This window comes from Hippoglossus stenolepis, chromosome 9 (assembly GCF_022539355.2).
Source record: "Hippoglossus stenolepis isolate QCI-W04-F060 chromosome 9, HSTE1.2, whole genome shotgun sequence".
Taxonomy (NCBI): domain Eukaryota; kingdom Metazoa; phylum Chordata; class Actinopteri; order Pleuronectiformes; family Pleuronectidae; genus Hippoglossus; species Hippoglossus stenolepis.
The window spans coordinates 16,145,948-16,161,841 of NC_061491.1; the positions used below are offsets into that span (position 1 = coordinate 16,145,948).

The 15,894-nt window shown below is 44.0% G+C and overlaps 1 protein-coding gene across 5 annotated transcripts in view; it reads right to left on the reverse strand.

Annotated features, from left to right (window-relative positions):
- ank1a (ankyrin 1, erythrocytic a) overlaps nt 1-15,894 on the reverse strand; it is an 85,476-nt gene that overhangs the window by 6,314 nt on the left and 63,268 nt on the right. For 2 of the 5 annotated variants that reach the window (XM_047341305.1, XM_035165861.2), the window contains exons 26-41: nt 15,681-15,796; nt 15,352-15,576; nt 15,050-15,204; nt 14,747-14,958; nt 12,364-12,568; nt 12,014-12,110; nt 11,632-11,860; nt 10,894-11,022; nt 10,637-10,756; nt 10,443-10,527; nt 10,229-10,303; nt 9,656-9,787; nt 9,047-9,202; nt 2,972-3,611; nt 2,436-2,778; nt 251-334 (exon numbers count right to left, since the gene is read on the reverse strand). In XM_047341305.1, coding sequence (XP_047197261.1) covers nt 251-334; nt 2,436-2,778; nt 2,972-3,611; nt 9,047-9,202; nt 9,656-9,787; nt 10,229-10,303; nt 10,443-10,527; nt 10,637-10,756; nt 10,894-11,022; nt 11,632-11,860; nt 12,014-12,110; nt 12,364-12,568; nt 14,747-14,958; nt 15,050-15,204; nt 15,352-15,576; nt 15,681-15,796 — 3,003 coding nt within the window. Of the gene's footprint in view, nt 1-250; nt 335-1,207; nt 1,742-2,435; nt 2,779-2,971; nt 3,612-9,046; nt 9,203-9,655; nt 9,788-10,228; nt 10,304-10,442; nt 10,528-10,636; nt 10,757-10,893; nt 11,023-11,631; nt 11,861-12,013; nt 12,111-12,363; nt 12,569-14,746; nt 14,959-15,049; nt 15,205-15,351; nt 15,577-15,680; nt 15,797-15,894 lie in introns of those variants that run through there. The other 3 variants (XM_035165860.2, XM_035165862.2, XM_035165863.2) reach the window with 3 other exon arrangements.

The window sequence follows — 15,894 nt, forward strand, 5'->3', positions numbered from 1 at the left end:
ATCACGTACACACACACAGCAGCACACAGGAGGGTGGAAGAAAGAGATGGATGAAAGGAGAGTGGGAAAAAGAGAGTGTTGGTGAAATACAATTTATTTTGGGGAATAAATCCACTGATGAAGGCTGAACTGAAAGTAATGATTATTAAGGTAATAATCATTGTGTGGTGAGATGCTATGAGAGTATTGTGACACTGACACAAGGAAAACATGTATGTTTGGTTATGTTCAAACTAACAGACTAACTGACCTTTTTTGTGACAATGTTTCCATGTTCATCCTCGAACTGTTCCTCGCTTACTTGCTCCCCTGGAAGATCTTCAACCTCATCGCCCTGTGGAAACATTTGGACCATTTAATAATATTGTTGCTTTAAATAATCCAAGAATACACTTCCCTCCTCAGCAAAGTCCCGATCTTAGTGGCAGAAAGAAAATTAGCACTAAATTATGGGCCTACAGTGTGTTGAAATAGTTGCCACAGCAGTGTAATTGTGTGCACACCGTAAATCCAAGCACCCACTAATCAGAAACCCAGAGGAGGAGATGAACGACAGATGGGTGAGGGGTGTGAGCATTGTTTTAGAAAAGCATGTCAGTTCCAACAGCTGGGAACATATGGGGCTCATGGATGTTTTTTTGTAACATTTATAATTACAGTTCGTGAAGTTCATGACAATGCAGTTATAGAACATGATAATTTGCAGCATGTGTGCACAGCTATTTTTAAGCTCAAACTAATTCCTGCAGCAAGTGAAGTGAACAAGAGTCAACTGCGCTGGTGAAGTTAAAATTCAAACTGTACCGACACCGATGATGTTTAAGATACATCTTTTAAGAAAAGATTTTTTAGACATGTCCCGTTGAGCCCAAAACAAATTGACATCTGTTACAGCAGAGGAATCAATTAAGTCCCATTCTCATAGTAGTTTGATGGTATTTTCAAAGATCAAAATTAGATTGATAATGATTTGACTTATAAGTTATTTCCCAGTACATTTACATGCCCTTATTTACAGTGTCCTTTTTTAATCCTGACAGCCATCTTGCTCACCATGCCTACATCACTACAGTAAAATCCTTTACGTCCTGCATCCCTCAACCTTCCACACAACAGATATTTTCCTCCCTCTCTTTCCTTGTTTTCCTGCCCGTTAGCTTTTTCTCCGAGTCTCAGCTTGACTCTCCTCTGCCCCCCCTCTGTGTACCTTGAGGATGACCCTGCGGCGCACCACCCTGGTGGTGACGTTCTCCTCTTCGTCTGCAACCCCCTCGACCTCCCCGAGTTCCCGGTCCAGCTGAGCGTGTATGTAGGTGAGCACGGACCGCACCGAGCCGCTGGCTATGTGGAGGACGTTCTGGCAGCTGATCACCAGGAAAGCCAGCAGCACGAAGCTGAAGAGGAGCTCAGTCACCAGGGCCCACATCGCCCCACTTTGATTCCCAGCAAATCAATCACGGCCTGCACACGACAATGCACGACTTCACGCCACCTCACCCTTCCACGGCTGCTGTATACCCACGCAGTACGTCTCTCAGCTGAGAGAGAGGGTAACAGCTGCAGTGCTCGGCCTCTTGTCACTTTGGTTTCGTGTCCTTTAGTTCGTATCCGTCCTCCTCTTGCTGGGACTGTGGACCCTTTCCCCTAGTCTCTATTCCCTGACCGTCCCACTGTCCGGTGAGAAGTAACCACTCAATAACAAATCTAACCTTGGGAGGCTTCTATTCCCACCTCTCTCTCTCTCTTTCTGACCATGTGACCTTTGGGCTTTAAATACCTCTGGCTGCTCCAGTAGGGCTCTGTATGCTGGGGTAGGAGCACTGACAAACTTGCCCCCTCACTTTAAGCATACACTGGTTACTTAGTTGTCTTTCCCCATGATCCTCACAGCCTTGAAGGTACATTTCTCCAAAATCAATCATAACTCTACGCAAACACAACAATGGAGCACACAGTACAGCCTTTGTGGACTTTTTAATCAGCTGTATGAGCTGGTTTAAGGTTTATCAAGACCACGGAGGCCCTAAACACAACACTCTATTTTTAGTTTTATTTAGAGTTTCATGGTAGAGTTTGTATTTTACAGTGTGAGGTGTCTGTGTTGTCCCAGAAAGTCAACACGTGGGAATGAGTGTGGTGGGGATCATGTAACATGGGTGGGACAGTGAGAATACGCGCTATATTTGGCTGGACCTACTGTTTGTGCCCATCTTGGGCCCGAGACTGTGTGTGTGTGTGTGTGTGTGTGTGTGTGTGTGTGTGTGTGTGTGTGTTTACTGTCCAGTTCTAGTATCTTTCTATCCATTATCTTTATTGTATCTGCAAAAACAACCTTGAAAATATGTGTTCAGCTGATTCAGTACTTTGCAGCAGTTTATTTCTAAAGGCAGAACAAACATTCCTCTTACTTTGCGTCGAAGGAGCACCACACTCACCTGGCCCTTCAGGCGGACGTCGTCCCAGGCCCTCAGCTCTGGTACCCTGTGTGGGAAGCCCAACCCCTTCTCGAACGGCTGGGTACCTCTGAAGTGACCCCGTAGGATCTCAGAGTGACCCATGTCCCTCACAGGCTGAAGCAAGGACTCCTGGGACATAGGAGATTGGTCTCCATCCACAGCGTTACGTACAGATGCCATCATGGTGTCCATGGCCTGCCTGGGCTGACTGCCCACCCAGGCCTGAGTAGGGTCAGTAGCAGGGATCCAACCCGGGCCTGCCTGTTCCTGCAGGTAGGAAATGAAAGAGCTTCCACCGCCTCCGTTTCCACCATTACCTGACCTGGAACGAGAGAACAGATCAGTGAGGACATCGTGCATGCACTGCTACTCACTGCATGGAAAGTAAGACAACTCGCATCAACTTTGGGGATTCACTTTCTCTTCACGGTATCATCGGGACATTATGAAGGGATAATAAGGACAGATTGTGAATTTGCAGGGGCACCTGAGGGGCAGACAGGGGTCTTACTCACCTGTCTCCATTTCGATCTGCAACACAGCTCAGACCAGGTGACTCACTCAGCCGAGCATACACCCTTTGTTGTCCTGCAACAAGAGAAATCCCTTCGTCTGAGCCCGTCCCTCCTCCTCCTCCTCCTCCAGCTCCTCCACCACCAGTTGTGCTGGTGACTCCCGATACCTCCGAGCTTGCCTCTGACCCCTGACCATTGTTCAGACCGTTAAGATTGATTCCAGCGATGGTGCCCCCAAGCGAGGCTGGCGTGGCTGTGCTGAGCGAATCAACGCCCATCTCTGAATCGTCTTCGGGCAGCTCAATGGAACCACTCAGCACCCCACCCCCTCCACTGGCTGCGCTGGCCTGACTGGCCGGCCGACCCAGACTTCCATACGGCAGCCCCAGCAGACCTTCTGAATCGTCCGCATTGCTGCACTCCAGGGAGGAGTCCTCCACAGGCACCAGGGAGGGACTGTTGCCTGAGGGCCACACCTGCACATCAGACATCTCCATGAGGGTGTCTTCTTCTGTGGTAGCAATGGGTGCACAGTCCAGACTGGAGACTTCCTGCCAGTAAGGCTCAGCGCCCAGCGGGGAGGGCAGACTGTACTGCATGGAGGCCGGCGAGAGAAGCTCATCCTGCGCGAGCCCATAACCTGGAGCGAGACAGAGAGAGGCATACTGACACCCGGCCCCCCTACCTCGCTCCCCACTTCAACCCCACAGCACCGGGACCCTGGGAGGGGATAGGTACCCCTGCCCAGGAGCTGGGCATCTAGGGGAGGAGTAGAGGAGGCTGAAGGGACAAATGGGAGAGAAGAGGGGAGGGAGAGAGGGGGAGGGCCAAGACAATAGGAGCTGAAATAAAGGTGCAAGGAGCTTAGGACAAAAGAGGAAGAGGGGGTGTCAAGCTCGATCAGCCAGCGCTGACGGTGAGGACAGCAGCGGCAGCAGCAGCAGACACGGCCAGATGGACCGAGACAGAAACCGAGGTTCAAACCCAGCAATGACTGGTGCTGCTCTGCTGTCTGCCACCTACAGGGAGACGGACAGGAATTACTGCCTCTGCCTGAGGCTGGGACACACACCTGTCCAACAGTGACACACACACTTTGTCACACGTACACATGCCGTAAACACACTCTCTCACTGTCTCATTCTTTCTCACACACACCCTGACTCTCATGTATGCATGCATTCAAACCCTCTCAAAAACAGGCAGGTTGATATCGTTGCCAGGCTGGATAGCATGCATGCAGGCAATCTCATTCTGTCCTCACACACGTTGTCACACACATCAGCTCACGCCACACAGCTGCTGACTCTCTCTTTGGCAAAATTGTAAGGAAAACACCAACAACAGTTTATAAAGTGAACTTACCAAAACCTAATGCAGTCTTACACAAACAGTCCTGTGTACATCCCTCCTTTGATAGAAGTTATTTCAGAGGGTTGTTGATTCAGCAGCTATGATAATTACATAGGCTGAAGAACGTTGTGCTGTTGAATTGTATTTCATTAAATATTTAGATGTGCTTCTGTCATTGATACAATGGGTGGACAATGACAAAATCATGTCCATGCATCACAAAACAAGTCAAACTGCCGCCTCCAAAATGACCATTTAGGATTAATAGCAGGACTTTTTGTATTAGACTGTATCAGTTTGAGGTATATGTACCCAATAAACTGCCAACTGAGTGTATTAACATATAATTAACACACATAGGCTAAAGTAGCCTCATGGTTGCTGTCTCAAAAATGTTTTTGAACATTTATTTCAAATGAAGCCATGTCACTCATCAAAACTGCAAACTGTTAATGTGCTGTGGACTCAGGTCACTCCTACATGTGTTTCTTGAACACACGTTCATAACTCCTCCTGTTTGGAGAGGCAGATCTGATGTGATATAGCTCAATGTCACAGCAGCCTGGATTATTGTTTTGTAATATTTTAATATTTTACATTAACTCCAGTTGAAGTCTATGAAGAGTGTGCTTTTACTCTTTAAGCGAACAAATAATCTGCCTTGTATTTTTCTTACTGAGTTAATTATGCTGAAAATTACTGACTAACCTGCACATAGTTTATTTGAAACTTTTAATACTTTTGGCAATGTAGAAAAATCAAAGTGTGAGTGGTACTGTTACAGTATAGAAATATATTAACCAGAAAATGAAACAGGAGATATGGTGCAGGACAAGAAGAGGAAGTAGAGGCTACTCCCCTTCACGAGAGAGATGAAGAGAGAGAGAGAGAGAGAGAGAGAGAGAGAGAGAGAGAGAGAGAGAGAGAGAGAGAGAGAGAGAGAGAGAGAGGTGTTGAGAGAGAGTGACTGTATGTGTACAGTTTCCACTGAGGAGAAAGCTGTGCCGGGTGTAACTTGACTCATGTTTAGCACCACTGCTGTTGAGCACTGCTGAGAGTGCAGGAGATATTTGTGACACCAAGCGGCCAAGAAGACGTCTTGTCCTACTTTCTGTTGTGTCTCTCAGCCTCTCAACTACTGTCATTTGTCTATAGAAACTGTTACTTTTAAATATCGTTTTTTTGCAAAGTGCATTTTCCCAAAAGGGATTTAGAAGGTTGAAAGAGTTGATTTAAAATCAGTTTTCACTGTATATTTCATGAAGATATCCTTATACAAACCTATTCTCTATATTTTGAATGACTTGTAGTCAGTTTTTTCAGTTGTTTTCTGACGAGGCAACAGTCAGAAAAGAAAGACCTTCGGAGAGGAAGAAATTAATGGAAGTGTGAAATATGAAAAAATGTGGCTTTTTGCGACCCCATCGATTGAAATAAATAAATACAACAACAAAGCAGTGAAGCTCACATAAAATACATATAAAGTAAATATAATCCTTTTGCACATAGACTTAAACACTGGCCACATATGTGAATGAAAGACACAAACACTTACAATTTAAAATAAAGATGCTCACACTGATAAACTCACACGGACTGTTGATGAGTTTCACATCAAACAATGAGCACGTTTACAATAAACCCACTCTTGTACAACACTCACAAAGACATTAAAAACATATATTTTAAATAACCCATCAGATGGACAAAGTTTACATAGAAACAACCGCAACATTCATACATGAACAGAGCAGACGCAGCTCACAAAAAAGGTTTGTGGCCTTTTTTAACCCCAACAGACCAGAGCCCTGAGGAGGAACAGAGACAGACTGTAGGATCATTATCTGTGTTCATGCCATGCAACAACACACGTCTGTCGGTCAAGCAGCATTAGGTTCCAATGCAGTGTTTGAGTTGTCCAACATGCCAGTGATACTCCTCATCCCAGTGTCACCATGCAAACACAGGGTGAAATGAGCGATGGAAGTCAGACTCCATGCACATGCAGTCAGGCAGGAGGGGAGGGAAAGAAGGGAGAGGACAGAGTCGGAAAGAGAGAAAAGAAAGGTAGCAAAAGAGAGAGAGAGGGAGAGAGGGAGACAGAGAGAGAGAGAGAAATATAAAATAGGGGGATGAACACAGAAACGGTGAGAGACAGAGAGGGTCACCTCCCCCCTCCCAGTGGGTGCTGAGTACACAGTCTGTGTGAGGGGGTCACAGAGCAGACACTTAAAAAGGTGGGGTTTTCAAGAATACAAGAAATAAAGAAAATGCACGACTGGTCGCAAAAAAAAGGGAAAAAAAAGAGATAAATATGTGGGTCAGAGGTCAACATGAGGTCGGCATGAGGTCAGAGTTCGGAGAGGAGTGAGAAGGAGGAAGAGTAGGGCGGCTAGGCTGCAGATGACATGTCCAGAAAAACACAGAGAGAGGGACAGATTCACAGGGAATGAAAACAGGGCTCCCAAAAGGACATTCAGTGCACCAACATTAGCCCTAAAGAGTCTCACACTACTCCCCATGCAACCACAGGCAGACAGCACTTTAATCTCCTATTACAGAAGCCTGAAAGAAAGCTTCTTACTGTTTTATATCATGTATTTTTATCTGTTAACCTGGAAATGGTCTTGAACAAACCATAGAAATGTGCTTACCTATAATAGAGGTGCACTAGAACTATAGAAAAAAAGACATGTAAAGATAGAATCAAGTCTGCAGTATAATTTACTTCTCCACTCTATTAGCAAATATTCAGGTTACTTCTTCAGCACCTCTAGATGTATGGAGGACTGAACCTGACTTAATTAAAAAATAAATATATAGTATATATATAATTTAAAATCGGTGAAAATTTACCTATTTCCTTTCATGCCAAAGAGTTCAAATGCAGAGAAGATGGACACCACTGTCATCTCTGTACGGTAAATATGAAGCCACCGCTAGCAGCTAGTTAGCTTAGCTTAGCATAAAGACCAAGCTCTGTCCTTTTTTTGAAAAGAACCTCTTTTTTGGACAGGTACTGTACCTCCATTTTTTTGCCAAGAAGTTAACATGTCAAGAAATACTAAAAGTACATAACCTCCCTAAAACCACAACTTGTTATCGGATTAAACAAACGATTATTACTTTAAGTCAGGCTCAGTCCTCCATATATTCTTGAACAGTCTCCTGGACAGAGCTAGGCTCGCAGTTTCCAGTCTTAATGCTAAGCTAAGCTAGCTAGCTGCTGTCTGTGGCTTCATATTCGTCATTTTTCGGCAAGAGAGAAAATTAGCATATTTTCAAATCTATTCCTTTAATATAAAGTGAATAAATTAACTCGTGAGACAAATTGAGAAATAAGAAAACTATAAAAAAATGTCAGAATAAATCTAATGCACAAGGAAATCAAGAATAATTTCACATTTTTATGTATTTTAAGGAGAGTTACTTTCAATTTCTTTGAGCATTTATGATTTATTTTTCATTTCTTTGCGTGTTTTATTTATCTATTTTAAGATATCTCATTCATCGGACTAATTATTTATCGATTTATTTATTTATTAATTTATGGCCTTAAAAATCAGGTTCGGACTCCTGCTTGGTAAACAAACTAAACTGGAACTGTAAGTTACGAATCTCTGAAAACCCGTCACTCTGAAATAAACAGAAGACACAATATCCTAGTATTCAGAGCGGCACAGCGTTTTTACATTAAATGTCAAAGCGGGAACGGCCTTTGGGAGGCAGATAGGCGGACAGATAGACAGACAACACAGATACACGCTTATCAGATTCACTGCAGCTGTGATCTGAACGTCTCCCTTTTTTCTCCCTTTGACACTCATGGTCATATCGGTATGCATGGTTACATCTCGGACTATTGCTCCAGTTTTCACAGAGAGGACCTTTCACCTGTCGGACGGACTCGTCGCCTGCACCAGAAGCTGCTCACACCAGTCCAGAGGTGAAAATGGAGTCAATAAAGATGTAGGTTATGCATGTGTGAAGGAAACCATGAGGAAAAGGAGTAAAAGACTGAGGACTGACAGTTGGTAAGAAGCTCAGTAATGCTAAGCTATACTTATGATCAACGTGGACTGATCATGTATGACAAAGTGTGGTTTTCTAGACAAAACATCCAAACTAAAGTTAAGTCCATCTAAATTAAAACGATGCTTAAAAACTAAACTATCAGCGGACTTATCTTGCTATTCAAAAGGAACACACATCTTTACCTCAACAATGGTAATACTAATAAAAACACTAATAAAACTATAACTAGTCAAAGTTTTAGGTTTATAAAATAATTTATTGATTTCTATGAGGAATAACTTAGATCTCGAGTGTTATGATCAATGGCGATGGAGTGCTGGATGACACCCAGGCATTCACCATTTACGTTTCACCTCCATTCACTATAACCCTTCATCATAATAAATAAATGCAGTGTCAAATGTATAAGCAGAAGAACTAGAGAGGTTGTAGTAGGAGTGTCCTGAGTCCCTCTGCATGTTGCTGGAGGTAAAGTCCTGCAAAAGTTTGACGTTTGTGGAAGCTTTCATACCCAACAGCATCATGGGGAATAAATAAGAACGACAAGGGGACAACACAGGAGAAATCAAACTTCACTTTACCTTCAGGGGATTTTAGGGAAAGAGGATTTGTTTTTATTGGAAAGGTGGCTCGGGGTTGAGGCAAAAAGGGACACAGGGACGAGGCTGCACTGGGGAAGGACCTTACCATTGGTCATACCAGGGGAGAGGTGTTCTCTTTCGTTGTTTCGGCGTCGGCTCAGATCACGGGAGCCTCGTCTCGCAGGCTGAGGCGGCTGGCCCTCCAACATGCTGACGATGTCCATGCGGTCAATGCTCTTCAGAGCCGTGTACAAGCTCTCCACTGCAGTAACGACACATGCCGGAGACACACAAGCAAAGCAAGGAAGAAGGGGAAGGAGGAGAGGGGTTCCCGGGAAAAACAGCAACAAAATTACAACACCAATCTGAACTTTGACTGGATTAAAAAGGCAGAACCTTAAAGAATATAGAGCGTAACCATGACAGCCCACTTTTAGAGTGGATCTGGTTCCGGAAGTAAACTTTAAACTTCCTTGACATTGTGAATAAAATAAGTTTTCAGAAAATGCAGTTGATATCATACAGACTTGTGTCTTCTACAGGATTTTTTCATAGTTTCATAGTTTGTGGAAATTCTACCTTGGATGGTAACAATATTATGGCTGATCATCAAAATCTCTTTTCTTTTTTTCTTTTCTTTTTTTAAATGAATGGGATTTTTACTTCCGGATCCACGCTGTTGAGCTCTATCAAAATTTAAAACTCATGAACTCACTCTTGGCCCTCTTGCCCTCGCGGGTGGCCCACACGTTGAGCAGTGCAGAGCTCTGCTCCAGCAGCGAGTTGGGATTCTCCACACGGATCTTATTGATGTCGTCCACGCTGAGCTGAAGCTCACGTGCCAACTCTGTTTTTAAAAAAGTGAAGGAGAAGATCTGGATCAAGCAGGGGCAATATTTGTATAATATATCCTGTGTGACATGCTGTCGCAGCATTCACTGTGCTGTTCTCGAAATAGAACCCTGCTTCACAGGAGCTCTGACCAGACGAGAACAAATATTCTGTCTGTTAAAAAGCCACGGCTGGAAAACAGACAGTAATTAGTTTGAATGGCCGGTTGCCATGTTATAACTTTGTTTAATCAGCAACGAGCGAGGAAAGCTTGTCAGACATAAGGTAAACATGGACAGTTTACAGCAGGCAGCCACGCACACGCACACACACACACACACACACACACACACACACACACACACACACACACACACACACACACACACACACACACACACACACACACACACACACACACACACACACACACACACACACGTCTGCTGTATATTACCAGCCCAGCTCAGTCCCAACTGTTCTGCAATCACAGCCATTTTCAGCTCAGTCCTCTCCATGGCACTCATTGATGCTGCAGAAATTAAAACACAACAGAAAGTTAAACATCCCTGTCAATTAAATGTAAAGTTGAGATTATCCGTGTATACTACACAGAGTATAGTGCTGTGAATGGGGTAGAATGATGCCGTGGGACAATTGAAGTCTCATACCCATTGCAGGCTCATTCAGGGCGCTGTATCTTTCTCTTAAAGCCAGCGGGGTCAGAGTTCTCCTCCGGTCTTCACTTCCCACAATCTGTCAGTCACATGCAAACCCCACAGAGGTCAGACATCTCAGGGGAAAAGACTGTAAATAAAGATGCCTAACATGTTGTGTTAATGTGAGCTAAACTGCAGAGCTTTACCTTGATGCATGGAGGCATGGTGATGTTGAGGTTACAGAGCACATGTTGACTGTCCTCATACTTGGTGGTCTTGCGCAGGAAGGACAAAAATCCAGTGGGCTCTTTACTGCTGTCTCGCACCTTAGAATCACAGACACGGGAGAGATCAATGAAGACACAGCGAGAGAGATAGATTGGGAGATTGAGCTGGTGGTGTAATGGTTAGTAACAAAGGAAAATAAAATCCAGGAAAGATTTGTGAGAGAAAATGGAAGTACCTTAACAGACACAGGAAGTCTGTTATCTCTGAAGGCCTGGAAGCTGAAGCAGCGAGGCTGCTGGGTGGCCTTCCTCACCGGCACCAGATTTCCTGAACACTCCAGATGAAGCGGCATTCCCTCCATCACCTGCAACATGTGACGCAGACATTAGCCAAAGTGCCAATAGAAACCATAGACTGCATATAAAGATAGCCGAAACGACAGCTTGCCAAAGGTGAAACCAACCCCTTTGTGGCTGGCTGCAGTGTAGGTCATAAAATTGGCCTCCTCCATGTTAGTGGATGGGACATTGGCCAAACAAAAAGCTTTTCTTAAGATGTTTTCTTCCATTTTAGGAAGTTCTTCTCACATTGATACATCTTCAAGTGCTCATGTTTCTGATAAGTTCGGCTTTACGTAGTTATGGGATGTTATAAATGATTGACAGCTTAAAATGACTTGTGATTGGTCGAGCGTGTGTATGTCAGCGGGACCGTGGCTCCATCCCCTGATCGCTACTGCACAGACTCTGGCTCCAAATGACATGTGCAAGATGCCAGAGTTCGTATCTGGAAAATTTTGGCTTTAATTCTGGATAGTTGGAGGAAGTTGAAACGCGTCGTCCATTTTGTATACACAGTCTATGGTAGAAATGCATGGCAGAGCAGTACCTATGTTCACCGTCATTGAGTTCAACATACTCAATGACGTCTCATGTGTTTGACAGTGGTTTTGAAAACTCGTCTCTGGACTGACCTCTATGTCTCTGCTGCGGGCCACCTCTGTGAAGTTCTCGTGCTGCTCCAGGGTTTTATCCATCTTGTCGTCGGTCATGCAGTAGCAGCGCAGGCGACCCTCGCGCAGCTCATTCATCTTTGCAAACACCACAAACTTGGCCATGTAGGGTACAGCTGACAGCTCTCTGTAGAGCAGGTTGGAAAAGGAGATGGCCTCGGCTGTCCGAGGACAGTCTGCCAGCCAGAACCTGAGAGGAAATAATGAAATGTAATCACAGCATTCAACATATATCTTTGTCTTTCATCATCAGATTGACCGGATAACTTGAGATGGCACAGGGACATTTAAACTTGATACATAACGGCTGATATTTTGAATGCGTTGTGCCAACTGAACTTACCGTGCTGATACATTGGTTGTGAAACCGGCACAGTCATTAGCATAGACAAGTTTGGTCGTGCCAGTGATGTCCTCCCATTGGGCCGGCGCTGTGCCACCTGGGAAACAGGCAGGGTGAGGAAGGTCAAACTGGTTAATCTAGCTTCAACACAAACAATAAAGAGAAAGTCTAATGGTTGTTCTAAGATAGAACAGAAACTTTTTTATCTAACGATGGCACTGACATCACTACTGCGAATCAGCAATGTTACCTCTCAACTTTCCTCGTAATCGAAAGAAACTGCCCGTCAAAACAGAGACACACACACTTACTCATCCACCCACAAAACTCCCAGTCATTGCATGCAGTACCTATGACGGAGCAAAGCAGACGCAGACTGGTGGTGTCACCCTCCCCGGCATCTCGGGGGCTCTCCTTCCAGGATGGGGGCAGGGGTATACGCAGGCCAATGGGTCGGTGGAATTTGCGCCGCCGAGGCTCCACAGTGACCACAGGGCTGAAGTTTGCCTGGCTACCTAGAAGCTTTGCAACCAATTCATCTGGAACTGGCTGGGCCTGAGGTTGAGAGTAAACGATGGGGAAAGGGGGAAACGTAACAAGGGCACAGGTTTGATGATGTGGAAGAAAGAAGTGATAAAATAAAATAAAAGATATGAGCAAGTAATTGAGATGTTTTGGGGATAACGTAGAACGAGAGATGGACGAGCAAAATGGGGTCAAAGAGAGGACAACCGAATGGGGAAAAATTAAAGATGAAGAGAGAGAGAGAGAGAGAGAGAAGTGAAGAGTGAATAATATTCCTCAAGGTTTTAATAAATACATTTGGAAAGACAATAGCAACACACATTGGTTGTAGAACTTAATCATCATCTTTTATTGTGAAAAGTATCAGCGTGTGTTAACAAGAAGCTTTTACAATCATTAATACAAAAAGGACATCAAAGAAAAAGGCTCTGTGGTGTTTCATAAGGCCACATGATTAAACTACAGCAAGATTTAAGTTCAGTATAATGTGATTCTGAAAATGACGAAATGGTTAAAATAAAACTGCAGGATACAATTGCGTCTATTTTACTTACATTTGGTTATATTAACTATTTTCAGCTTAGAGGTAATAACATGTGTGGTATCTTCTGTGTTAGTTTCCAAGAAATATTTCACTTTTAATGAATTCATCTGTATGTCTAAAGTACAGCTGTAGAAGGAACATTCAAACTATACCATACTGTCGTTTTGGTTTAGAGAAAAATATTCTGACTTTGGAATTTAAAGTTTCTATGATTCCTGCTGATTAATATTAATAATTTGCACATCTGCATATTCATAAGGGATTTAGAATTTGGATTTTGTGGATTTTTAAACTGTCAAACAGAACTCAAGTGAACACAAATGGAACCTTGAGATCCCAAATCAGCAAATCTGTGAAAATGGTGCGTATTTAAGTAGCAAACATTTCCAGACTGCAAATTATTTTGACAGCGGAAAATATGTGATATTTACGGACCCTTTCACTTTTAAACCTTAATAAAGATTTGAAATTATTTCAAACTGACAATGGTAAAAGTGAAAGGTATCACTGAGTCTAAAATGACAAAATACTTGATTTTCGTTTGTACAATCTGCAATTTAACCCTGTTAAAAAAAAAATCAGATTCCAAATGTTCTGATTTTGAATTTACAGCTGACAGTCCAATGAAAGTCTATTATTTTATGTTTTGAATGTGGGGACAAGACATTAGACAGCTAGCACCAACAGCTAGGCACGGTCACACAAGGGTAGCTAATACCGCGGGTCACAGTTCACCAAAGTTGAACTCTATGTGAAGCCACTGTGTGATTTGCCTTGCCTCAGGAAGCAATGGTTTTATTCACCCCCTCGCTCTTATGGACTGGAAGTGAAGAGGAGGGGGGGGGAAGGTTCGCCACTGAAACGTTTGTGTATGTGTGGCTGGGTCCTGTTGGATGGATGCTTGTGCAAAGAAAACTGGTTTCATGTGACAGGATAGGCAGAACGGTGAGATTGTTGAAAAGTGCTCATTTCATAGGTTCCTTGTAAATATGTCCTCTTATTAACAAATATTTGCTGTATATAAGTGTGATAAAGTTTACTAAAAAAGTGAATTCTCTTATCTTTGGTGTGTATATTTGAGGGAACCTGAACTTGACACTTGAATAGTGTTTGCTGTACAAACAGAGAAGGTGCTCGGGTGTGGGAAACACTTCAGTTCTTATAAAAAGGCTCTTTAGTACATTTTCAGACATTCATGATAACAAAACCATTGGACAGTATAAGTATAAACACAAACAGTTGTTGTACTGGTTGTACCATGAATGCAGATGCTTTCCCATTAGGTCATGTTTGAGACAGGCATCTCAAATTAATCTGTTAAATATACTAAATACAGGACTTCACCAGTGACATAAATGCATTAGTAAGAAAGACATCGCTGAAGATAACAATAACATATCAGCACTAAATGAGCAGTCTGTGTCATATAAAGGTGCCGAGTGCATGCACTGTGTGAAATAAAAGGAAAATAGGTCCTCTAGAAATACCAAAAGTAAAATAAGCAAACAGAAATAGAACGTCATATCAGGAAAACTCGGCTGATATGATCGGTTCATTCCAAAATCAATCAAAAATCCATCCAACATGCTTTTTCTTTTCAGGCAACACAGGCATTAACGATTCTGTCTCTCTTCTCCATCCTTTGCCACATCGTCCCATCTCACCTGCAGCCCCAGTCGCACTCGCTTGGTGACTGCCGTCTCTGGAAACGTGGCCTGGACCAGCGGCACCAATTTACTTGTCAGAGAACCTCCCTCCGGACCAATCAGATCGCTCTCTTGCTGGACGCGTGATACGACAGCAAAGTAAAGGGGGAAGTCGGTGGAGATGATTCTGCGAATTCGCTTCTTCCCGAGCTCCTCTTGACTTTCTAAGTCTGGGGAGAGAAGAGAGGAGGTTGTAGTTCTTCAGAATCGATACCAAGCACCGTCAGTTTGAAATCAAGCATGACGCGTTTGAACTCTTACCTTCATCCATCCCGTTGAGGATTGTTTCTAGCACCTCATCACCGTAGCGATTGCGATGTTCTTTCCAGACAGAACCGTTCTCGCTCCTCAGCACCACGAGCTCTCGGTCGCCACGGCCCAGAGCGGCAAAGTGGGGGATCTCCACGATCACTGGTCTGAACAACACAAATGAAATTATTGTAATAATCAGGACTTTTCCAAGGAAGATAAAGAGAAGAAAGTTTTTGTCACTGCCCCCCCCCCCTTTATAGGCAGTATTTACACGTAAGAAAAGGAACACGTAGATATAGACGCTTCCTCACCCCAGGAACTGCATCCCAGCTGGACCCAGGGAGATGATCCTGCTGGCCAGCCCCTCTCCCTCCACCAGTGGAGGGGGGCTGGTCAGCTTCTGTGGCTTCACCAGGCGGCAGGTGATGCGGGTGGGGGCCGCACAGGTCCGCGGAGGTATGATGACACGCAGACCATTATGCCTGCTGCCTCGCATGGAGCCACCCCGAGCATCCACCATGAAACTGACTAGGAACCTGCCATCAGACGTGGGTTGTGATAATCAGCTGCCAGATCAGATATCAAACAGAGATTAAGTGAAATGAAATGTTTTATTTTTCTGCAGTACTGCTGTGCTGACCCTGTGTGTATGGGACTGGCGACCGGGCTGACATTATCCGACGTCTCAGTCGCTGGGCTGCTGGGAATCAGTGAGTCATCATCATATTCTTTGGGCAGTGGAAGTGGAGTGTGCTGCTACAACAGAAAGAAAATCTATTAATTCTCAAAGGAACACAGTTCAGCATCATCTTTTATAGGAACCCGAACTGTATTACTTACACTATCATCTGTGT